A 24,032-nucleotide genomic window follows, 5' to 3' on the forward strand; every position below is an offset into this window, starting at 1 on the left:
ACAATTGAGTACCTACAGCTAGGGTAAGGAAATTCGCCAGTTCTGCTACAGTAAACATTTTATTTTTATATACTTTTTATTATGATACAATTTCATTAACATTTGTTGCTTTCATTTAAAATTCGCCTTACTCTTTTTACTTTTGATGCTTATACTCGTAATGTAATGAAATCACAAGTGAGGGTTATTATTGACATGATACCTTAGCGGTTCCAGGTGTGAGTTGATTTCAAATTAAAATTCTTTAAGCTTTGTGTTTGATCATCTTCTGGTATAGTAGTACGACCTCATCCAATACTTTCCAACGTTCAGCACTTGAATTCATATGTTTTGCTAATTAACTCTAAGTTGAATTATTGTTGTATGCCTTACCATTACTTCATAATCATGAAAATTACCTTAATATGCGGATGATTTTGATTAACTTACATCTTTACAATTTATATTTTCGTTACATTTTATTATAATTACTAATTTAAAATTTAAAAAAATCTCTAGGTGCTGGCAGGGGCTGCCTTGGGTGGAGGGGATGATGGTGACGCGTTTGCCATCTTGCTGCTATACTGACAGACATCACTGCAACTGGCGTCCAAGCTGTTGGACTCACAACTGGACTCGGATGGGGGAGTCTCACTAGACGTTCCATTGCCACATTCATCCAGGATTATGTTCAGCTTCTCTATCTTCGCCGGCATTGCAGGGCCCACAGTCGATGTCGGCGAAGTGGTCTCCACAGGATTTAGGCGGAGCATTTGGTAGGGGGCTTCGCCCTCCTTTTGCAGCTCATGGAGAGTGCTGCCGTCTTGCTGTTTGGACACTTTGTAAATGGCCGGGCAAGATTTCGAGTTCTTCACTTCGTTCGCGTCCTTCAGTTTGGGCAGCTCCTCTTGGATACCACAGGGCTTTCTTAGTGGCTGCATCTCCTGCTCTTGGTTATTGTCCTCCACGCTTATGCACTGAGACAAAGCAACTGCTGCCGCCACGGCCGCCGCATGCCCGCTGCTGCTTGCTCCTTCGGGGTTCAGATAGAGAAGCGGGGCATTGTAAAGCAGTAGCTGAGGTTCCATTTTAAAGTCGTGCTCTAGCTGCTTTTGCTGGTCAAGATTCTCATCAATGTAGTTGATGTGGATGGGTGAGGTCTGCAAATTAAGTTGCGAGCTATGCAGCATATCGACGTCTGGTGGTGTATAGTAAATCGACGCCTTGCTGGCTGAGTAATTGGCAGAGAGGCGCGCTTTAATTTTTTGTATGTGCAGCTCCTTGGAGCCAGCAAAGTCCATTTGGCCTTTGAAATAGCAGTCTAAGTCTGTTAATAAGTTATTGTAATTATAAATAAGAGCAGTCTTACTAGGCATTTGTTCTAATCTTACCCTCGGCAAGGTCTTCCTCACATCGTCCGCGACAATTCTCAAAGTAGAAACTGGGCAGGTTTTCCAGCACCTTGTTTAGAGTCTGCTGTTGGTATTTGTATCCTTCCCTGAGGCGCAGCACCTGGTGGGCACTAAACTTCCGGATTTTGTTCCTTTGGAAGACATAGTTTTCTCGCACCCAGCTCAACTGGCCAGTTGAGTAGTCGCGCACCTTCTTTACCTGATCATAGTATTGGTCCTTCAGCGTAGTAAGATGATTAGAGCCTATATCGCGGAACTCTCGGATGTGCTTGGCCTGGCTGGTGTAACTGCTCTGAATCCATTCCACCTGCTGGGCGCAATTCTCCCGGATGCGGTGCACTTGCTGGGCGTAGTTTTCGCGCAGTCTCTCCAGCTGCAGACTTTTGTAGGTTTCAATGCTGTCTAGCATGGCGTATATTTGACGTGGCCGCGGGGACTTCTTGTTTCGATTGACGCAGCAGTAGAAGCGATTGCATATTCCCCAGCGTGACAAGCAGCTTCTCAGTCCCTGTACCATCAGGGTTAGTAGCAGGAATGCTGTAGCCAAAGCCGTGCCAAACAGTATGCTGCCGATCTTCACCCGGTAGAACACAATAGGATCGATGTACAGTCTGGAAACAGGGATAGTTTAATATTAAGGTAAATTGATTGCTTGTAGTCTTACCGTAATACTGCCGAGGCCTTGCCCATCACATTGAAGGCATAACATGTGTACATGCCACTGTCAATTCTGGAAATATTGTGCACCAGCAGCGATCCGTTCTCCACCAGTACCACACGCTGACCCACTAAGTTCTGCTGACGTGTCAAGTTCAGGGACTGGATGTAACTCTCGTCCATCAGGGCAGCCAGCTCCTTCGCGCTCGGTGGCTGGTGAGCTTCCTCCTTACTATCGATTATAATCGGCCGCTTGTCAGGATCAGCATGGTGCCGCAAAATTTTAAAGCGGGGAGTAACCTAATAAAAGTCATACTATTAACCCTGGCAATAAAAACCTTAAGACTTATGCTAAACCAGTAAACAATGAATTGTGTCATTTCTATAGATACATAAGTAACATATTGTACACAGCTAGTCAAACAAAAACAGCTCTTAGCCAGGTTCAAAGCTGGTTACGACCGCACCTTCAACATACAAAAATTCTGATATCAGCTTTTGTGACGAAAATGTATTATACGATCCACTTTCTAAATTTTTCCCATTCGTTACGTTCCAATACAATATGCCTGCGTAGGCTAGAAGATGTACAATTTTGATGAAGCGTGACGATTGGGAAAAATGTAGAGTTTATTCACAAAAGTTGATATCAGAACTTTTGTATGTTGAAGGTACGGTCGTCACTAGCTTTTTACCCCGTTAAGAGGTTTTTTTGTTTGATATCAGAAGTTTTGGAAAAGTTATTTGATTTCACAGTGTTAGTTTTCAAATTATTATACCTCAATACCATGAACAGAAATCGTCCCCATATAACTTCGTTTATATGTACATATAATAATATAAAAGCTTCTAGCCACGCGGTTATTTTCTATTGTAGTAAGAGGAATAAAAATTTTAGAAAGTGTATTTATTAATTTAAAATAATTGTTTTTCACAAATGTTGATATCAAAGCTGTTCTTCGCTGAAGGTGCGATTGTCATTTTGTTTTAACCTCGTAAAAAGGTATTATGTTTGATCTATCAAAAACGAAGGAATCTTAAGAGCTATATAGTTCTAAATTCCAAAAGAAATCTGGCTGGTTGTGCGATACCTTTCGATTGGTGTATCACTCGTTTTGATCGTACCATCACAGATTTTCATTTCTTCGTGTTACGGCTCGAGGGACTCGACTATACTGATCTTTCTTGTTTTTAATCAAGATACTATGGTATCAGGGCAAATTACGTTAAAAAAAAAGCGTCCATTGAACCTAAAACCAACTGTAGCTGTAAATGTAGCTGTTTATTGGGCTGGGTTTTCCCAAGTTGTAGAAGTAAAGTTTAACAGTGTTAAATACATTTTAAATGATTCCATGACCCTAAAATAGAGTTTGGACACGCACAAACAAAATTCACCGTTCAGGCAGCGTTTGTTGTCCGAAACTGGTAAAAGTGTCCATTTATGTTGAATTATCATTTTCAAGCCTTGACAATGTCAAAAGCTCACACAGAAATCGTTAGGGCAATAAAGGGCAAGTTACTACAAGGAGGCGTGCATAGTATTTCAAATACCTATTCAACGACATATATCAGAAGTCTGTACAGTTAGTAGTTCAGAGTTGTTTTCTCGACAAACTATTGCGTTTTTCCAAAAGTGGTAGTACTAAAGTTTTTTGTGTCGAGCCATTCAAATGTATTCAGGACGATTTAGAACGTTTTGGGACAAACTATCATAAAAAACAAAATTTTCATTTTGAAACGTTCCCAAAATTCTTGTTTCGGAGTGTCAGATTTTAACATTTTTTTGTGTATGTATAGTAGTTGCGTATGCACACTTTCCTGTTGGCCTTTGTCACTCATGGACTGCTGTCCTCAGTGATAAAGAAATGATGTATTATTTTTCTCTATATTCCCTCTTAACATTATTCTATATAAATCCAAAGAAGAATTTAAGCATGCAAATCCAGTTTAGGAAATCAAGTAACTAATATTACATTTACAAGTTTTTGTCATATTAAGGGGAGATTTCCGTCCAGCGCGATGTATAAATCGACTTTTTTATTGTCTAATTTTATATTTTATACTTTTAGGAATGCGTACAAGAAAAATTATTATGAGACCGAGCGAGCAATACTGAGCAAAACTACCTTTAAGTACGCTTTTCTCGAAACCGCGTTTTCCAAAACTACGTACCTTGTACTTTATTAAAGCTTAGATACAAATGTATTAGCTTGAATGGTTTCAATATCAATTCCAAATCAATGAAGTAGAAACTGGGGATTTAAAGTCTTTTAAATGTTAGGCTATGGTTGGATTTGAGCAACATTCAAAATTAAATACCATTTACGATTTTACAAGCGTTCACATGGACAAACATACGCATATAGTTAGACCAACTCGGCTACTGATCCTGATCAAGAAGATATATACTATACTGTATATACTTTAAAGGGTCCATTTCGATTTTTTTTCGATAAACAAACAATTAGTTTTATTTCACTTTCACCCATTTTAAAAAAAGCTACTGTTCACAATTGCACATCCCGCAACGGCGCCAACTAGGACCATTTTCTTTATTTGTCACATCCCAACTTTCTAGCTTTTATAGTTTCCGAGATCTCAGCGCTCATTCGGACGAACGGACAGACGGACATGGCTAGATCGACTCGGCTGGTAATGCTGATCAAGAATATATATTCTTTATGGGGTCGATAACGCTTTCTTATATTTGTTACATACTTTTTAGCGAATGCAATACATATATTTACTCTAAGAGTAAGAGAGAGTATTTGGTATAAATATTTAGTTACGTACACTGTATACACCCTACATTTAAATCTTTATAATGTACACGAGCTGGAGTCCTTAGCTCAAAGGCATAGAGGCAAAGTGGTCAATAGCCAATATTTTACTTAGTTTTGAATCTTAAGGTAGCTTTAATAAATTATTTTCATAAAAATAAATTGAGACCAACCCATATGGGGAATGAACAGGCTTTATACTCACCCATATGATGTCTGGCACTGGACTGCCAGAAATTTGGCACTCCAGCTTGGCCGTGGAGAGAAGCTTGTGCATCTTGGGCTCTGAGAACTGCACCACCGAGGGCACCGAGCAGTTGAGATTGCTCAGCACGCGAAGCATATCGCCGGGATAGCCGTACTGACACTTCAGTGCATCGATCTGAGTGTCGATGCTCTCGTACGAGTCAAGCGGAGTCTGGCTGGGACTAGCATTGTTAGTCTGTGCCTGGGGCGGCAAATGGCGCAGGCTAGTGCTGGTATTAGCCAGCCAGGCGGTCAGCCAATACATGCTGCAGTCGCACTGATACTCGTTTCCCAAGATATTGAGGTAGTGCAGCTGTCTGAGCTCCTTGATGCCTTCTGGCAACGATCCCAAGCTATTCCCACGGACACTGAGTCGCTGCAGTCGTGACAGCCCTGAGATCTGGGTGGGCAGCTGAAGCAATCCATTTTCTGCTAGCAGCAGCTCCCTTATATTGGGAGTATTGGCGAACAGTGTGGCGGGTAACCGAGTTAGTTGCCTGTTCTGCTGCAAGGAAAGGTAACGCAAGCGATGAAGAACCTGCGGGTCCACAAGCGACTCATCATAACGCGAAATCCAGTTGGAAAATTGCTCAATGGGCGTATCATCGATGCGTAGCAACACCAGAGAGCGCTGCCTCTGAAACAATCCGCTAGGTAGTTGCTTGAACTGATTCCGACTGAGATCCAACTGCCTGAGGGCATGCAGCGACTGGAAGATGATGGAAGACAGCAGGGTCAGGTTGTTGCCGGATACGTTCAGCGCCAGCAACTGGTCCAAGGACTCGAAAGCCTTGCGATCGATGATGGTCAGAGAGTTCTGGCTAAGGTCCAACTGCCGCAGTTCGCGCAGACTGTACAGACTGTGCTTGCCGATGGACTTAAGCTGATTTCGTTGCAAGTGCAGCTGACGGAGCTGCCCGTTGCGGGCAAAAAAGTTGTCCGGAAAGGAGAGCAGGCGGTTATCGCTGAGGTCCAACACTTGAAGGTCGCGTGCTGTTTGGAAAAGCTGGAATGGCAGGACGCTCAACCGGTTTCCGGAGAGATAGAGCCGCTCCAACTTAAGGGCTCCTACAAATATGTCCCGAGGAAGCTCTGTCAGCAAATTCTGGCTGAGATTCAGCATGCGCAGTTCGCTGAGCTCGCCCAGGAAGCGCTGCGGTAAGGAGCTTATCTCATTCCTGTCCAAGTACAGCTCCTCCAGTTGCTTCATGTGCTGCAAGTTCACAAGTCTGCAGTTGGACAGCCGATTACCACTCATTTTAAGTACTTTCAGGCGACGCGTGACCTGCGGAACGACCCAATGGAGACACTCTAAGTGGTTCTCAACAAGATTCAGCCTTTCCATGTACTCGAAGCAGTGCGGTTGGCGAGTGAAGAGCTCCCTGAGAGGCTCATCTTTTAGGTTACTGTCCTGCCAGGAGAACTCTCTGACGCTCTCGTTCTGCGGCAGCTTCAGGGGATTACTAATATCCGCAGGCACATGGACCAGCATCAGCTGGTGGTAGTTGATGAGCGAACTCCGCGGAGAGAGAATCTCCTGGTTCACTTGCCACAGGCCCACATGCTCGCACTTCAGCTTGAACACATTGGCCTTGGGATCCACTTCACCAATCGCAGAGAGTTCATGCTCTTCTACCTCCACGCTCTCCGATCCGGCGTCCAGGCCGTCCAGCCACAGACCCTCATCACTGTCACTATCATCTAGATCCGAGTCCACTGCATGTCCCACGAACGGCAGGTGGAACTTGTAGCCCAGCAAGGAGAACTCTTGCTCCTGCCAGATCCTGGTCCTGGGCCTGGTCTGCGGACGATGCTGCTGAGGGGTTTGGGCTAGTAACGCCTCAGCGCTACTGTATGTGGCCTGACAGTATGTACTGTCGCCACTAATGGCCACTGCGGCGTTGACCACGACGAACAAGGCACACAATATCAGGGGAATCTTCGATATTGCTTCCATTTTCCAGTATGTAATCTCAAATATTTATACGGTCGCATAGTACACCTGCAAGATTCGAATGACAGAGAATTATACAATTATATTTTTACAATGTTATAATGTGTGATATTTGTTATTCGATTTCCCTTTAAGTGCTCAAATTGTATTTTTTATATCGTAATAATCACAGTGATTGTCCCATCTATGGCTTAGATCCAAAAAATTCCGGCAACAAAAACATCAATCAGACCACTTATGGTTTTTGGTCGTTATTGATTTTTGCTAGCACCCTTCCGAAACAAAAAAAAAAACTGTCGCAACTCTCACTTTTTTGGGAGAACGGGAAATTGAGCAAGAACGATGGCCAAAATCAATATGTTAGGAAAATATTATAAATAAAACGGTGGGGTACAGGAGAAAGCGACTTGGAGTCCAGTTGCGTGTCCAAATGGCGACGCACAGAAAATGTGTGGGACTACGAAGTGAAGGAATGTATGTATTATTCAGAGCGACTCTTTTAAATAATGCATTATAATAGTGTCTGGCTGGATAAAGGAGGAGTTAATTCTTCTCCATCTCCAGTTTGCGTTCTCATGCAACGAAGATTTAGAACTTTACGACATGCGAAGAAACAATTTTTTGTGTGAACTAAAATGTGTTTCAAAGTTATAAAATCTAAGACGAAATTTTTGAATAACTGAAGTTAAATAAATAAATAATGAAATAGGGTATTAAAAAAAGGTCGAGGGTAACAAACTATTTAGATCATGTTTATTTTTACTTTTCTTCTATTAAAAACACTCGGCACATTAATATATATGACGGGAATTACTTAATCCGCTTTGAATAGGAAAGCTCCCAATATTATCTGCCATATATTTTAATTTACCTCTCATTTGTTTATAAACAGAAATATTGAATGAAATGCCGCCCAGCAACCGCAACCTGCATCAACAAAGCAATTACGTTCTGCTGATTTCAGTTCCCAAGATTATTACTCAATGGGTAGAAGTCGAAAGACGGGGAAACTATTAAAGGAATTTATTTTATATTGCCTTCCCTGTGTCGAGTGACTGACCCGATGCTACGTCGAACATATAGAAAATAGAAGCATTTATATTTGTTATTAATGACCAGCTGTTGGGGGAAGGCTGATAACAGCCAACGAACTCATAAAGTTGATAAGTCGGGGACTTGCGAAAGTGATCAAGATGGATGGGTGTATGGGCTCACAGTGATCACAGTTCTCAACGAAATTAATTCTTAGTCAATATTGTTATTGATGGCAAATATTTAACCCTACAAATTCTGATTGTGTGCAAATTTCACACCTCAAATACATACATATGTAGCAAAAATCTGGCCAAAACTGCTTGAACGAAAAAAAATACAAAAAAAAAAAACGAAAAACCGATACAAAAATAGCCCAACACACAGACAAATAGCAATACAAACACTCAAGTCGAAAAAACTGCCACGAATATAAGACCATAATTAAATTAGTTGGCTCAAAAAGCGAGGAAGTAGTTGCCGAAATGGAGTGCAAGTGCCACCAGTTAATAAAGGCTGTGGCTCTTCGCTCGATATCAATCGAAACATGACCGACCGCTGATGGCGCAAATAAGCAAGTTATTCGAGGGAACCTTTGTTATTGGACAAATGATTAATTTAAGTGTCGTTTCCATTGAGCCAAGGAATCGGAGACGTCCGAAAGAGAGGGAGATAGAGTGGGTTGCATAATCTGTAATAGAACCTAAGCTCTAAACAGGGCAAAAACAACCGTTTAACTGCGGATTCAATGTACATATATTATGTATGTATGTATATCTAAACACACTCTCACACACACAGGTAACGCCTGCTGACGTCTGAAAAGCCGCTAATGAGACAGGCGGGCACGAAAATACCAATTAGCTGAGATTCTTTTCTTCCGGAGCGTAGAATCATTCACCAAATGGAGATTTCCGCCCTCTCATAATTCATTCAACACCTTTTCGTCTCCTTTACCTTGGATCTCATCCCAAGGGTGTGTAACTATGTGCAAGATGCAGCGAAGATGTTGCCAAGGGCAACGGTTGTGACTTCGATGCGGATATTACCGATGGAGAATCGGACTTTTAACGTGCAGCTGCGAACTACATATATAACCACCGAAACTTCTGGTTTTATTTTTTCTTCACCCTTTGTGGCTGAAGCAGACTTTTTTCTACGCACACACTCGCACCTGTCCTACATCAGACTTTTCATTTGGCCCAATCGAAAGATTGCAACCCACTATTTATGGCTACATTTTAGCCACTCAAGTAAAATGTTATTTTTTCCATTTCATATATTTTAAATATTATCTCACCGTTGTTTATATTCTATGCATCTTCTCGCGTCTTTTTTCGTCTTGGCTGCAGTGTGACCGTAGATGAAACGTTTAAGCACATCAACGGCACATTAAAAAACGCCCTAAAATAAACCGACTGTTCGTTTGAAAGCGCCATAAAACATACCAACAACCAGTGTTGCGCAACCATACACTGAGTTCTTTAAAAAAAATTAACGTCTTTATTTAATTGTTTAATAAGTACTGTTGTTTTTTGTTTGATGTTTCAGTATTGTATCAACAAAATACGTTGTTAAATTAAAGTGTAAGTAAATTCTAAAAAAATGAACTCTTGTCTTTAATATAAATAATGTAACGAAGAGATATGATATCGTCAGTTCCTAAGGATAGGCTTAATAAAATACATTTTTCATAACTTTAAAAGCACAAACACCTTTTTCACCCCTCTCCCAAACCAGATCCATCAAATAGATTACTTCAGACCTTAGCATTAAACCCTCAAACCGGCTTCCAGTTTTAGAGACATTTATAACTAATTAAACAATTAATCATGAAAACTTACCCTGTGATCATCTTGAGATAACCATCGGCTCCAAACTTATAAATGAATAACGACTGGTTTTAATTTGTAATCCTTTATAGTAGAGGCAAATTATCATATTTGATTGCGAACATTTTGCGATATGAGCTGATTGTATAGTTCAATTAGCGACTTCTTTCAACCGAAAATCAAATCGATTGGACAAACATTTCTGTGACATAAAATTAAAAACATTAAAGAACCCTTAAAAAAGTAGGTGTCACAGTAAGACGTAGAAGAATTATGCAATTCGTGTCCATGTTTTGAAACAAAAGTTTAATCCCCGTCATCTATCTATGGTACCTCTTACGATGATGCGAATCCTTTACTTTTATGTCCGATCGAGAAATCTCAAGTTTTGTGAAAATTTAACTTGTTTTTTTGTTCACCGGGTTAATTGCAGAGTTAATAATATTCAGAACCCTAATAGAAAGAAAAAGGCACTTTTGGGTTCTTTTGATTTACATTAATGTATTTAGTTTTAAGATATAACCACAGTTATCGCTCAGTAATTATCATTTAAATAATGGCATTCAGAATGCTAAAATTAAACTACAAATCTTTTAAAATGTACTTGGATCGCTGTTGGACCGCTTGCATATAGGCAGATGCAGGGATCGACAACGAAATTTGTGATATTTCTAGGACTTAGAGACTAGGCTAATTTTATAATCCTATATAGCTGCCTTTGCTAATCATTCTCTACTCGTACCGAATTACATATATATTTGCTCTTCTTCTCGAACGACCACACTGGGCTCGTTACACCGACAACTAAACTCTAAACTTAAAATACTATTTACACTTGGTGGTCTGGTCCAGCAGCTTTTTCCACAGATCGAATTGTTCGTTCGACTTGATCATGTGCACGCTGATAGCGTTGCGGATGTTGCACGGGTTGAATGAGATGCGCCGGTTGACAAACTCGTTCGCCTGTACCCGTTTGATATTCAGGCTCTTCGCCACGATGCCCGTGGTAAACACATCCTCCAGCTTCAGATACACAGTCTTCAGCGATCGTACATACAGCTCGTGTACAATGTCTCCGGTTAGAACGTAAGCCGGTCCAGTGGTGAAGGAAGGAAACACTCCCGCCGCAAACTGGTCTACAGACACATAGTATTTTGACTTTTTGTTGCGGATCGGTTTCCACTTTTTGGCTAGGCGACCGTATATGGTTCGCTTGTCCTTGTGTTTGTCGAGGAAGGTCAGCAGCTTGGGCACATTGATGAACATGTCATCGTCCGTCTTGAGGATGTACTTTGCCTTCGGGCAGTGCAGATCTGCCCATTCCAACGTCGAGATGGTCTTGAGTGTGAGGTTGTTGTACGAGTCTATGAAGTTACCCCGAATCAGATCGCCGTAGATGAAGTTCTCCTGGGTAAGAGCCTTGTTCAGCGTTTCATTAGTGCCACGACCTAAAACAAATGCCATGCCCACATCCCTTCTGCTTCCATAGTGCATCCACGTCTGCCGGATGGACATTCGGGCTGCCTCATGAGACATCGCGGAGCTAATAAGAACCAGAAGCTTAACGAATTCTCCACCTCTTGGACAGATGCGCTGCGCATCGATTTCCTCGTCCAAGTGGCCTGGCTCGTAGAGCTTCTCGGTCGCCACTCCCTTTGATGGATCCACGGGAGCAACTGGGGCCTTGGCCACGCTCTTGCCCTTTGTCGTTTTTACAATGGGCACAGGTGGTCTGGCGGATTTCGGTGGTGGAACTGCAGCCTCTTTCTTTCCATCCTTGATTTCCTGTATCACCTTAGATTCCAGCTCCTGCTTTTCGGAGTCCGGAGACACTTCCAGCTTGCCGTCCACCGAATTTAGTTGTGCCGTATCTGGTTGATTTCCTTTATCTAAAAAGAGAAACCAGACTATTAGAGCTTGTAGACGTAATAGAAGTACAAATAAAGCCTCAAGTGAATTCTAATTCGTCCCATAAACATATGTTCGACAGTAATCCGATAGTACAAAATAATGCACAATGGTATACAAAGCTTCCATAATGAAACATGATACCTGGCTAGCAAACGGACGTATTATGCGCCATTGCCATAGAGCTACACAAATAGGCGCGCCGTCAGCGGGTCTTTGTCTGTACAAATGTTTGCTTTTGGAGGGGTTTTATACCCGTATGTATCCAAATACAGGGATCGTTAATAACAACACTTCACATTAATTGATATAGAACAAGGAAGAACGCTATAGTCGAGTACCTCGGCTATCAGATACCCGTTATTCAGCTAAATGGAGATATGCAAGTAGCAAAGCGAGATTAAAATGCGCCACCTACCGGCGGTATACAGATTTAAGCGTTATGGGCGTTAGAGTGGGCGTGGCAAATTTTTTTTTGGATCAATCGATAGGTATTGACGAGACCAATACATTTCAGTTGAAATTTTTTATCTAGCATGAAAATTGTGGGTGTCACAGCTTTTCGCGGTTTGTGGGCGTTTAAGTGGGCGTGGCAAACTTTTGTTTGGGTCAATCGATAGGTATTGATGAGAACATAACATTTCAGTTAAAATTTGTATTCTAGCATCAAAACTGTAGGAGCCACAGTTTTGGGCGGTTTGTGGGCGTTAGAGTGGGCGTGGCAGTCTACTGAAACAAACTTGCGCTGCGTAAGAAGCTCAGGAATCTGCACGCCAAATCTCAATAGCCTAGCTCCCATAGTTTCCGAGATCTCAGCGTTCATCCGGACAGACAGACGGACAGACGGAAATGGCTAGATCGACTCGGCTAGTGATCCTGATCAAGAATATATATACTTTATGGGGTCGGAAACGCTTCCTTCTGCCTGTTACATACTTTCCGACGAATCTAGTATACCCTTTTACTCTACGAGTAACGGGTATAAACATGTGTGCGAGTTATAAGTATAAATGTTCTTTGATTTGTGCGAAAATTAGTTAGTTTTAATCAGGGTCTTTGATATGCTCTATCTATCCTACAACTAATAGAGGTATATCTACCGGTGTTTTGGTCAGTTCCGGTTGCCGGGACGGCAGCTCCGTTGCCCGTGCTACTGTTCGTCGTAATGTTCTTCAATATCTTATCGGCATTCTCGATAAACTTTTGCAAATTGGAAGTGGGTATGAGGAGCTCTGCATCGGAAAGCACTGGCTGCGCCTGCGACTGTTGCTGTTGTGGTGATTGCGCGGGAATCGATTGTTTAACAACCAACGTGTCTGCAGAGCTATTGTTGTTGGAACTGCTGTTGATGTTTCCTGTGGAAGATGCGACTCATTAGCTTAATTAGCCTTAGAAAGCTATCACTCCCCCTTACCGGTGATGCCATCAACGCTCTGCCCGTATTGTTGCTCTTCCAGCAGCTCATCCGCCATGGCCATGGGCGTCTGCTCAGCGCCACCCACCTGGGGACTGGCTCCGGCAGAGCCGCCATCGAGCAGTGCGTCCTCATCGATGGTGGGCAGCCGATGTTGCTGATGCTTCTTGTGGATCTCCGCCGGTTGTTGCTGCTGTTGTTGTTGTTGCTGTTGTTGCGACTGTCTGCTGGATATCTTGGCCGTACTTTCTCCGCTAGCAGGCGGGCTGTACTCCTTATCAGTGTTATTTACTTGGTCCATAGGCTGGCGGCCGGGATGACCACCAATCAGCTGCTGAGCCGGCGACGGTGCCGAATGCAAACGGTTTGCTGTTATGCCTCCCGCCGTCGAGTATGTGGCGTAGATGAAAATGGTGAGGACCACCACGATTAGGACTAAAAGAAAGCGCAGGATGCGCGTGTTATGCAGGTTGCCCACGGCCGCCATGGTGGGACTTGAAAAATCTGGCAAATATCAATCAGTCTCGGTCTCAGTTTCAGTCTGGACTGCGCTTCTCTCTTGTTTGATTCTCGTTCTTTGATTTTTGGATTGCAGGTTCTGCTTCTTGCCGTCAATCGGTGAGTATTGTGATAACGATGCCCTGGACGTTTGCAAGCCTGGCGACGACTGCGGTGTAACTGCAATGAGAACAAAACGAAAATGTAGGAAAGCAACTGATTCAGCCGATTTGTTAAGTGCTTCCATTACCCGGTACTCTGGGGACAGATATACACTTTGTTTAGGTATAGATTGGGGGAAAGGATGAAAAAAAGGGCTATCTTTATATTTGATAAATTTGTAAAAAAAAATATTGGATTTTACAAATCATTTGTACCTCAAAGCCCTTAAATAAAATCGATCAGCTAATAAACAAAATATTTTGTTCTCCCCATATGGTATATGGTATTTCACAGTCGATTCAATAACTATTCTGCTTAGTTGTTTTCGTTACCATTGGCGAGGAAAAATGCAAATATTTGCGAGTGTGTGGAGTAACTTGCACAAAAAGATAACGTTTTTGTATGCTTTCAGAATTGTTTAAAAAAGCAAACTTACATTGCATTTACGTTAGAACTCATGGTAAGCTTTTTTGTTTTATCATTTGGCGTTGTTATATTTATTGAAATTGTTATAAAACTTTTTTTCAGGACCTTTAAAAAGGCTAATAAAGTTTGGAGTTTCTAGATTTTATTGTGGATCCGTTTTGAGCATTCTTTAATAAGGTTAATGCCAATAAATACAGATTGATCGCTTTTTATTACAGCTACGCCTTGCCTAGCTTGGGATTTAAGATCTAAAGTGCCATTTAAGCAATTTTATTTGGGAAACAATAGTAAAAAGCTTAACTTATTTGCGTGGTAATGGTAGTGACGAACTGGGAAGCACTTGGGAAGTTTCCATGAGCTAATGAATTCCCAGAAAGAGGAGAACACGCACAGCATCCAGAATTGTCACGACATAGCTCTTGGCTCTTATCCACTTTGCATGCGACTCGAACAAGTCAACAGTAATCTTGACCCGATTGGAGACTGAGGAGAAACCCATCCGAGGTAGAACAGAAACACAACGTCGGCCAGACTCTTGACCAGAACCTCCGGAGTTACTTGACTTGTCATGCTGTGGCCGGCTGGACGATAAGATTGCTTATCGGGCGATCCCATTTGGGTACTTCAGGGCTTTCTTGGAATCAGATAGGGTCCACATTTAGTAGTAGTAGAAGTAGATTTAATCGGTACTTTACTTGTCTGGCATAAAAATAGAACCAGTGGGTTGTGACAGTTCGATATGAAAATCAATAAAACTGAAGGGCAGGCACTCGTTACTATTTTAACAACATTATATTTGGCCGCAAACAATCTTCAATAGTCAATGAAAATCCCCAATGCGTCACTGATAGTAAGTGGGCTATCTTAATTGTTTGTCGATAAGGTAGTTATTATATACTATAAAATTACCTCACTTATATTATCTGTCTGTGGTCTAGCCTAGAATGGTAAGCCTTTATCTGATATCTCAATATTTGTAAAGTTATCTTTAAGTAAGTTAATTATGACTTAGTACTTATTTATTAATATAAAGCTAATTTAAAATGTTAAGCTATGAGCAAACTTATCATTAGAGCGCTAGCAAGTAAGGCTTCCGGCTCGTCTGAGTTCGATCGATTGTTTATTTTTAGTTTAAGACAACTTTCTTAAATTTTTTGCGATAAATATATGCAATATATGTAATATGATTTCTGAAGGAAAGAGAGAATTTGTTTATATTAACGTTTTTTAACTTTGCAAAGGTGTTTATGGAGTTTTCAGAGTAAAAGGTGTGTAAAAGGTTACTGTAAAATGAGGAGGGAAAAATATAAAAAAATATTTTTTTTTCGGGCTTGTGCAGTTCTGCCTTTGATTCTTGTCGGTTCTTCTATTCGAAAGATATAGTTATTTTAGTTTAAGCTTCCTAGAGGGAATATACGACTTTAAAAATTAAAAAAAACGGTGTTGTCAGGTTGGTACGGAACGAGTAGTTATATGTAACTTATAAGACATCTTTGATAACTTGTTTAGTGAAGTAGAAAATGTTTTTCCTACAACTGGCAAGGGAAAGATATGGCCGGAAGTCTATAACTTATCTTTTTATACACTTAACTCTCTTTTTTCGTGTGATTTAAAATTGTTTTAGTCTCGAACAATTAGCAGTTACTCGCCACCAATCTTATCTGAGTCGCGAAGGTGAAGGAACACCTAAATTCGCAATACAGAAAGGTAAAACCCAATCAAATCAAAATCGTGTCTACATTGGAGGTTATTTATAAAATTGAAAATGTTGTGTTGCACAAGATTTTCTTTTCAAAGGGGAGTGCACAAAGTGTTAATTATATCAAAAAATTCTCTTTGCTAGTACTTTACTTCATTGTTTGCAACACTTCCCGCTGATAAGACAATAACTAATTTCTGCGTATTTCCACTTATCATTTGATTATAAACACTACAAATTTACTGCCCCGTAAATGCTTGAAATTTATTATTAATACTTTTGAGTAGATAACACTATCTATACAACCAAGCCATCTAATTAAAAAATTTTTGTCAAATATTTAGCCATCTAATTAATGGTAATTAGTGAAATTCGATAAATAACTTTCATCGCATTGAGGAAGACCGGAAAGAACGGCCACAAGTACGGGCACAATGGAATTTTTTGGGGGGCTAAATCCGACAGTGTCGTATCGTGTTTCTGGCTTATCGTGAAGCTGAACGGACGCACACAAAGTCTGAGCGCTAGTGGGTTTCTATTTCTATTCGGAACCGCAGCGTGACGTGCAGTGTATTGATAAGAGATTACCCCTTTTGTTTTTTCATCAAGAGCGAAAGTGTGGCTTATCTGGGCGAAGAGATGAATCACTGACAAAGCATTGCTAAGTTGCACTGTATAATTCGCGCAATTTATGTGCAATTTAACATGTATTTATCGCGACACGTTTCTTATCGGCATCCACTTCCCCTAAGCGCTGTTAGCATTCCTACATATTTTATACTTAAAACTATGTCCAGATTCCATTCCATTTTTTTTGTTAAAAATTTCGAAATGAGTAAATTATGTTCCTTGCTTTTATGCAATTATTTTCCAAACTTCCAAGCTAATTTATTGATCCATTTTAAAACTCCGAACCGTCTCCACGCATTTTTTCCCAGATCCCATACCTTGATAGGCATATAATTGTTCAATTTAGAAAACTTCGACTGTAATTGTTCTACATGTTTCAGCAGTTGCCCGTTTATAGAGCCTTGTAATTGTGTGCGAAATTACTAAAGAGCCGTGAAATTTGACAAGAGCCCGTAATTTGATGAAGTGTAACTCGAATTCAGCTGAAAACGGCAGAGGTTTTGAGAGGCGAGCAGCAAGGTTCAGCGGAAGTGGGTCCAAACTTCCAATCTGGCTGGCGGTCGGTTATATTTTTTCGTGGCCCCACTCCGTCTCTGCTAATAAGTACAATGAACCGCAGATAATCGCCGGTTAGACGGCAAACGGGTTTTCGGGCGTCTCGGAACTATCTTCATCTCCAACTGCCCCGCTATCAATCAGAGCTTCGGCCAGGAAGATTCAACTGGACACTGGATCGTGTTAATGAAAGTCTTGCAAAGTTTCTGTCTGTCCTCAAGCCAAAAATAGCAACGAGTCGTTGAGTACAGTTTTTCATTTTCGTCCGCAAGCTTGGTACGATCTATATTGTTTGACTTGCAAATAACTTTGTCCCAGAAACTATAATTTATTTGCCAAAGACTGTGTACATTGAATGCGCTCAAATATTTGGATATGACGTAAAAATTAAAGCATGTACATAGATATGAATCTTGGGTACGCATGAAAATAAATAAAAGGGACAAAGAAAAAATAATCACCAGATTTTTACTTTACTAATTTAAGAAAAAAAGTAAATTGCTTGAACTAAAAAAAAATTACATACAGTAAGTTATGTTACGTATGTGTAAATTAGGAAAAATCTAAAAATTAATTGTGTTTTTAGTTCTTAGGACGTTGGCTTGAAATATTTCACAAATTCTTTGTTTCATGGGGCACATGTGACCGATAAAAAACGGCGTTATACTAAAAACTTTAGGATCCCAGTGTTCTACGGAAATGGGAGCTATAAAATATAAGTTCTATAAATTCTATCATAAAACGATGATAAGATTTTTGCTTTAAAAATGATATTTAGTTCGATCAGTAATAAATGGTGGCATTAAAGTAGTGACACCAGGAAGATGATCTGGAGGTTGGTTGGACTGTTATTGAAACCTCCACTTGGGGTGGTGCAATGTCCGGCCGTGGAATTTGGAAATGTACGCTCGTCGGTTGCTTAAGCAAACATAAATGTGTGTTAATAAAATAACAAAACCCTAGGCAACGACGCATCGTCATCGTTGCGTCGCCGAGTCTTTTTCCCTCCGAAATCTTCACATCTTCGGGCAGACTTATTATAAACTTACCTCCCAGCGTGGCTTAGCTGCGTCTCCCTTCCTCTTGCGCTGGAATCCGAGATGGGGCTATTGTTGGACCAGGGTCAAGCATAATTACTTGCTGGCCAGCTTATTTTTAGTGTTTATTTAACGTTAATAAATGTGCCTTCTATTGACAATTAACCATGATGAATTGCTGTTGTTATTATCCTAGTGGTTGTTTTTGTTGTCGTTGTTGTTTTTGGACCCTAGGCGCCACCACAAATAGTGTTACTGTGCGTGTGTGTGTGCCTTGGGGAGTTTTTCTTGTTTTTAGTTTTCTGAGTATTTCGGCTTTAATCGTTTTTAATAACGCCAACCCGTTTCATTAGTCATGCGGAGCATGTTTTATAAATAAATAAGCATTAACACCTTGGCAAACCAAGAGATTTGTTGTTGGAGGCGGAGCACAGAGACTGTGATTCAGTTTCGCGTTTCCCCTCGCTGTTTTAGGGGGTTTCTATTGCACTTCAAGGAAATAACGCAGTTTTATGACACTTTTGAGGCTTTGCACAATTCGGTGCGTTGCAGCGGCCGCACGTATCCCAATTTTATTCCCCTTTTTTGTGGGAGGCCCACCATTAAACTCCCACTCTAAACCAGTGTGACCAAAGGGCTATCGATCACTTATACCGACTAAAAAATTCATTTTATACCATTTTTATACATTCAAATATACCAAAACTATTCATCGCTAACAAAATCGGTGTAAACTAATTCTATCGATTTCTTTTCAGATATCTGGCCTTTTAAAATTATATTAACAATTCAATAGATTTATAAATTGAAGTTAAATACATTTTTACACTTTTAGCTAATATAATAATAATAAAAATGTTGAAACTCGTATTTTCTTGGTTTACATTAAATTAATTTTACCCTGTTAGTTGTTACCAATTGGTGGATTCGCTCCCTGGGGTTCGGAGTTTCATATTTGTCATAAATCCCAGCCGTTGCTCTGTGAGAATGGGTGCCGCGTTTGCCGTATGCCGCGTTTGGTGTCAAACGGACTTAATCAGCTACCCTTTTACATCTATTCTTCTACACATTCGGTGAAATCGGTGATAAAATTAAAATGTTTTTAGATGTTTTTTCATTAATGATTCGAAGGACATGCTCAGAAAAATCATCACGAAGTTTTTACAAATTCACTGATAATTAAGCGAAAATAAATATTTGAGCGATAATACATCGCCAAAAAAGGCACTGATCTCATCATCACGGCAGATTTAAATTTAAGTGTTGTGTCCCCTATTGGTGATGAATCACCGACCCGAAATTCATCACTCTATGCCATTTTTAAACTGAAAACTGGCGTTGAATGACAAAAGCCGCACTTACCATACACTTTTTTCGTTTTATTTGATGGTCACCCTATGTTAGTTAACAGCGCTACTGACCGTCAATACCTTCCTATGTTCTTAACGTTAACGAACACTTAAGGGCCAACAGCTGTTTTACAAAACAACAGAGAGTAGCGGTTTCCTTGATATGATAAGAGCAAAGTTCATATATATTGCGAACTAAGGATCGGATCATTAAATAATTAATTGGAGAGACTAAATTAATATTATCTCCCTTAAGTTTCTACTTTTTTTACTTTTCTTACGTAAGAACTTCGTATAGTTTCTGAAGTGTAATCGTTACAATCCATTTAATGCAACTCCAGGTTTGGTAAACGAAGAAATGGCCCTGATTCCAGCTGTAACCCGACTTACCTCCTCCGTCATCCGGATTCTGGGCTGCAATCCCAGTCCCATGACGCTTCAGGGCACCAACACCTACCTTTTGGGCAGCGGCCGGAGGAGAATCCTAATCGACACCGGCGACGAGGACGTGCCGCAATACATTGAGCACCTGGGAGACGTACTGCAGCAGGAAAAGGCCTCCATCGACACCATTTTGCTGACCCACTGGCACCACGACCATGTCGGCGGTGTCAAGAGCATCCTGGGCACCAAATTGGCCGACAAGGATTGCCGGGTCTTTAAGTTCGGGCGCACGGATGCTCAGGACGTGTGCCCCGAGATCCCGTCGCAAATCAAACTTCATCCACTGGCCCACAACCAGGAATTCGCTACCGAGGGAGCAAGTGTTCGGGTGGTGCACACGCCAGGCCACACCACCGACCACGTCGTGCTGGCCATGAACGAGGGCACGCTCTTCAGCGGGGACTGCATCCTGGGCGAGGGCACCGCTGTTTTCGAAGACCTGTTTGAGTACATGAAGAGCCTGGAGAAGATATTGGACATCAAGCCGCAGCGAATCTTTCCGGGCCATGGCAATGTTATTGAGGAACCACTTGGCAAGATTGAGTACTACATAAGCCATCGCAACCAGCGCGAGCAGCAAATCCTGCAGTTCTTCGTCCAGCGACCCAGTGAGCGCTGGCAGGCGATGGACGTGGTGCGTGTGGTCTACAAGGAGACTCCGGAAAACCTCTGGACCGCTGCCGCCTACAACGTAAACCACCACCTCAGCAAGTTGGAGAAAGAGGGAAAGCTGCGGCTGTGCAAGTCGGAGGATGAAGAATTCTATGTCTACCAGCCAACCAGTGCGCTCTAGGTTAGGTTTGGCTTCCGTTTTTATTTTTTGTGTGCTCAACAATGTAAATAACTCATTTTTGTTAAATGTTTAATTAAAAATAATAAAAACTTAGATAATTTAAATTACGATTTTGCTGGGACCCAAAATAGTTATTTGTAAGTTTTATTTTCAAAGACTATTATGACTTTGCACAAATTAGCCAATTTAAAACTGTGATATCTTTCAAATGGTGTACCACTTGGGCAATCCGACCATCACAGCAGGTTCTCATATCAGCGGCTATTCAAATGTCTAACTAAAACACCACTTAACGAGGAAAAAATCGCACCTTCAAGTTCTTATATCAACTTTAGTGACGAAAATGTATAACGATCTACTAAATAAATACTATTTAAAAATTTGTCTCATTAAGCCATTTCTACGAAGGACTACCGTCCTTAGTGATAGTAGTCCGATTTTTATCAAATCCAATTCGTAACTCTGAAATATTACACTTTCACCGCTTTTTCTTGGTAAGGAATATTTTTAGATATTGCAATATCTTTCGATCGGAGTATCACTAATGATCGGACCATCACCGATTAAATTGCAAATTATTGGTTATTATTTGGCTATTACCTTTTTTGTCTGGTCCGATTTTAATAATGTTTGGCATGTAGATAGGTATTAATAATAAAAGAAAATTCTCATTTAAATTTATACAAAAAATTAAATAAAAAATATAAAAAAAAGTGAGAGCTAGACGGGTTTTAGAGTTATATTCGCTTGTGGGCGTTACAGTGGGACCCTGCTGAAACAAACTTGCTGCGCTGCGCAGGAAGCCCAAGAATCTGCTTCCCAACACTCTCCGAGATCTCAGCGTTCATACGGACGGACGGACATGGCTAGATCGACTCAGCTTTGGGGTCGGAAACGCTTCCTTCTACCTATTACATACTTTCCATCGAATCTAGTATACCCTTTTACTCTACGATTAACGGGTATAACAAGTAGAAAAAATTCAAGTAACACATCATGACTTAAAGTTTTATATTCAGGGTATTCCCTAAACTGTTGAAATGCTGAATTGTTGAATTTTGAAAATGTTTGATAGAATATTAAAGAGCCTAATCCCTCATTAAGCGTCATTAAAAAGTAACCATTTGTTTTTACAAATATACAGATATTTTATTTTCAACCTTATAACAGCTAAGGTAATGGGATTCATTTACTTTTTAGTACACTTAATGGTATCGTCCAGTAACATCTTCCACAACTCAAACTGTTCGTTGTTTCGCACCATGTGGATAGAGATTCGGTCGCGGATTTGACACGCCTCGAACTTTGTGCGGATGTTGGCGATCTCGCGTACGTTTACCCGACGGATATCCAGACTTTCGGCCACGATTCCCGTTGTGAAGACGTCCTCCAGCTTTAGGAAGGCTGTATTCAGCGACTGGAGGTACAGAGCGTGAACAATGTCTCCGGTGAGCAGGTAGGCGGGCCCAGTGGTGAAGAAGGGAAAGGTGGGCTTCCCATACTGAGCGAAGGATATGTGATATTTGGACCACTTATTTCGGATGGGTTTCCAATTCTCAGCCCTGCGACCGTAGATCGATCGATTTGCTTTGAGAGTTGACATAAGAGTAATCAGCTTGGGCACATTAATGAACATATCGTCATCCGTCTTAAGGAGGTACTTGGCTTTTGGACAGTGAAGATCTGTCCACTCCAGCAAGGAGATAGTCTTGAAAGTCAGGTTGTTGTACGAGTCTATGAAGTGTCCCCTTATCAGATCTCGGTACATGAAATCCTCCCGGTCAATAGCCTTATTCAGAGTCTGGTTGGTGGTTCGTCCCAGGACGAATGCCATCCCCACGTCCCTCCGGCTCCCGTAGTGCATCCACGTCTGCCGGATGGACATCCTAGCCGCCTCATGATGGACAGCTGAGGTAATCAGTACCAACAACTTTGTGTAAAACCCTCCTCGGGGACATATTCTTTCCATATCAATCTCATTGTCCAAGTGACCGGGCTCGTATATAGTTCGTACCAGAGGCATTCGGACGGGAACTTCGGTTTCTATCGAAAGCAATTCCATTGACTTCCTCCCTAAAATATGTTTCGAGTCTAGAAGCACTTTCGAAAATTCCATTTCCTTTTTGTCGCTATCTGTGGAAAAAGAGTTAAACACAATTTAAACATATTAATAATTTGTTTTAATGTAAAAAATTTATGGCTTCTATGGCCTTAGTTGAATATGGGTGTAATTCTTACTCTGCAGCTGACCCTGTCCAATTCTTCTGCTTCTGATCAGGGCAATGGCGTCTTTGGCATTAACATCAGGATAATTAGAAGTAATCATTTTGCTGCGGCTGCCACTGCTGTTGCCTGAAAATTAAGAACTTTAGGATATCTTGATTTGGTTTTTGAATGAAAATCCCACCGATTCCATCTTCTATACTTTCTTTAAAGGCCCGTTGTATCCTGTCAATGTCTTTCTGGGCTCCAGGATATTTTGATACTGTACCACTCAAGAATAAGTCTCCTGAATCAGGTTCTAATTTAAAATAGTTAAGTTTTGCCATTGTCCTTGACTTCGAAAAGTATGAGAAGACAGTAAAGCTGACGAGCATTAAGATAAGGATGCAGCGCAACAGTCGGCCCACCATGGCTATAAGTTTGGTCTTATTTCACGGGAATTTGTCCGCTCTACAAGGTAAATTTGAAACAAGCGCCAGGAAGTCATGTTTAAGAAATTAATTCCAGTTTAACAATAAAAGTAAAGCACACTTGACCACTTACTTTCAAGTTCCAACATATTTTTGTCACATTTAAAGGTTTCAATTAGAATTATTTGGCAGGTCCACCACATCGTATTTTCGAGACCTTTGGGTTTTTGCCCAAGTCCTGCTTAGTAAACTCCGAGCTTGACATTATCGTGTTCCTATTTATTATTATTCTTATTTTTCGTTTTCCTGCGACCCACATCTTTACACCGCAACTGAAGCTCTGTTAACGGCGCTTTTTGTCGACTGTTAATGACAGTTATGCGAATGTTAGCTAACATTGGCCGCCCGCCTTACCAACGATGTTCAACCAGTGTTGCCAACTCTTCCTTTACTAAACTAGCTAGCTAACATAATTTTAATTTTTTGGGACGTATATATCAAGATTCTGTAATCTCAAGCAAGCTAAAAAGTGAATAAATATGAAAGAATTCGAAACATAGACCGAAATGCCTGCACCTTAAAATTTTTTTTT

At 40.9% G+C, this 24,032-nt stretch overlaps 4 protein-coding genes and 1 long non-coding RNA gene across 7 annotated transcripts; 2 read left to right on the top strand and 3 right to left on the bottom strand.

The window, feature by feature from the left end:
- Nucleotides 1-40: 40 nt before the first annotated feature.
- Nucleotides 41-9,485, bottom strand: LOC108011958 (immunoglobulin domain and leucine-rich repeat-containing protein 2). Its single transcript, XM_017077217.4, has 5 exons — nt 9,361-9,485; nt 5,034-7,076; nt 2,056-2,348; nt 1,371-2,002; nt 41-1,306 (listed from the first exon to the last, which is right to left on the bottom strand). The coding sequence occupies exons 2-5, from the start codon at nt 7,029-7,031 to the stop codon at nt 495-497; spliced, it is 3,735 nt and encodes a 1,244-aa protein (XP_016932706.3). The 5' UTR covers nt 7,032-7,076; nt 9,361-9,485; the 3' UTR covers nt 41-494.
- An 888-nt stretch (nt 9,486-10,373) lies between these two features.
- LOC108011977 (uncharacterized) lies at nt 10,374-18,852 on the bottom strand. 2 transcript variants are annotated; one of them, XM_070999512.1, is made up of 4 exons: nt 18,234-18,852; nt 13,215-13,892; nt 12,901-13,155; nt 10,374-11,775 (listed from the first exon to the last, which is right to left on the bottom strand). In XM_070999512.1, the coding sequence occupies exons 2-4, from the start codon at nt 13,699-13,701 to the stop codon at nt 10,718-10,720; spliced, it is 1,800 nt and encodes a 599-aa protein (XP_070855613.1). In that variant the 5' UTR covers nt 13,702-13,892; nt 18,234-18,852; the 3' UTR covers nt 10,374-10,717. The 2 variants fall into 2 exon arrangements, with proteins under 2 accessions (XP_070855613.1, XP_016932727.3); XM_017077238.4 differs by having other exon boundaries at nt 10,374-11,781; nt 18,234-18,850.
- On the top strand, nt 13,891-14,517 carry LOC136117856 (uncharacterized). The gene is made up of 2 exons (XR_010655434.2): nt 13,891-14,334; nt 14,403-14,517. It is a non-coding gene; the product is annotated as an uncharacterized lncRNA (long non-coding RNA).
- Nucleotides 18,853-19,674: 822 nt separating the features above from the next.
- On the top strand, nt 19,675-20,911 carry LOC108011936 (beta-lactamase-like protein 2 homolog). Its single transcript, XM_065868978.2, has 2 exons — nt 19,675-19,851; nt 19,912-20,911. Exon 2 carries the CDS (start codon nt 19,929-19,931, stop codon nt 20,805-20,807), a length of 879 nt encoding a protein of 292 aa, XP_065725050.1. The 5' UTR covers nt 19,675-19,851; nt 19,912-19,928; the 3' UTR covers nt 20,808-20,911.
- A 1,030-nt stretch (nt 20,912-21,941) lies between these two features.
- On the bottom strand, nt 21,942-23,864 carry LOC108011965 (beta-1,3-galactosyltransferase 5). 2 transcript variants are annotated; one of them, XM_017077224.4, is made up of 4 exons: nt 23,574-23,864; nt 23,215-23,480; nt 23,046-23,159; nt 21,943-22,940 (listed from the first exon to the last, which is right to left on the bottom strand). In XM_017077224.4, the coding sequence occupies exons 2-4, from the start codon at nt 23,438-23,440 to the stop codon at nt 21,997-21,999; spliced, it is 1,284 nt and encodes a 427-aa protein (XP_016932713.3). In that variant the 5' UTR covers nt 23,441-23,480; nt 23,574-23,864; the 3' UTR covers nt 21,943-21,996. The 2 variants fall into 2 exon arrangements, with proteins under 2 accessions (XP_070855614.1, XP_016932713.3); XM_070999513.1 differs by lacking the exon at nt 23,574-23,864 and having other exon boundaries at nt 21,942-22,940; nt 23,215-23,537.
- Nucleotides 23,865-24,032: the final 168 nt, after the last annotated feature.

Source organism: Drosophila suzukii, chromosome 2L, assembly GCF_043229965.1.
Source record: "Drosophila suzukii chromosome 2L, CBGP_Dsuzu_IsoJpt1.0, whole genome shotgun sequence".
Classification (NCBI taxonomy): domain Eukaryota; kingdom Metazoa; phylum Arthropoda; class Insecta; order Diptera; family Drosophilidae; genus Drosophila; species Drosophila suzukii.

Coding starts and splice junctions, on each gene's coding strand:
- LOC108011977 (XM_017077238.4), bottom strand. CDS start 13,701: ATGGCGGCCGTGGGCAACCTGCATAACACGCGCATCCTGCGCTTTCTT. Junction 13,156..13,214: donor GAGCGTTGATGGCATCACCG/GTAAGGGGGAGT, acceptor CATCTTCCACAG/GAAACATCAACAGCAGTTCC. Junction 11,782..12,900: donor CGGAACTGACCAAAACACCG/GTAGATATACCT, acceptor TTCTCTTTTTAG/ATAAAGGAAATCAACCAGAT.
- LOC108011936 (XM_065868978.2), top strand. CDS start 19,929: ATGGCCCTGATTCCAGCTGTAACCCGACTTACCTCCTCCGTCATCCGG.
- LOC108011958 (XM_017077217.4), bottom strand. CDS start 7,031: ATGGAAGCAATATCGAAGATTCCCCTGATATTGTGTGCCTTGTTCGTC. Junction 2,349..5,033: donor CAGTGCCAGACATCATATGG/GTGAGTATAAAG, acceptor GACTTTTATTAG/GTTACTCCCCGCTTTAAAAT. Junction 1,307..1,370: donor TGAGGAAGACCTTGCCGAGG/GTAAGATTAGAA, acceptor ACTTATTAACAG/ACTTAGACTGCTATTTCAAA.
- LOC108011965 (XM_070999513.1), bottom strand. CDS start 23,440: ATGGTGGGCCGACTGTTGCGCTGCATCCTTATCTTAATGCTCGTCAGC. Junction 23,160..23,214: donor AAGTATAGAAGATGGAATCG/GTGGGATTTTCA, acceptor CTTAATTTTCAG/GCAACAGCAGTGGCAGCCGC. Junction 22,941..23,045: donor TGGACAGGGTCAGCTGCAGA/GTAAGAATTACA, acceptor CTTTTTCCACAG/ATAGCGACAAAAAGGAAATG.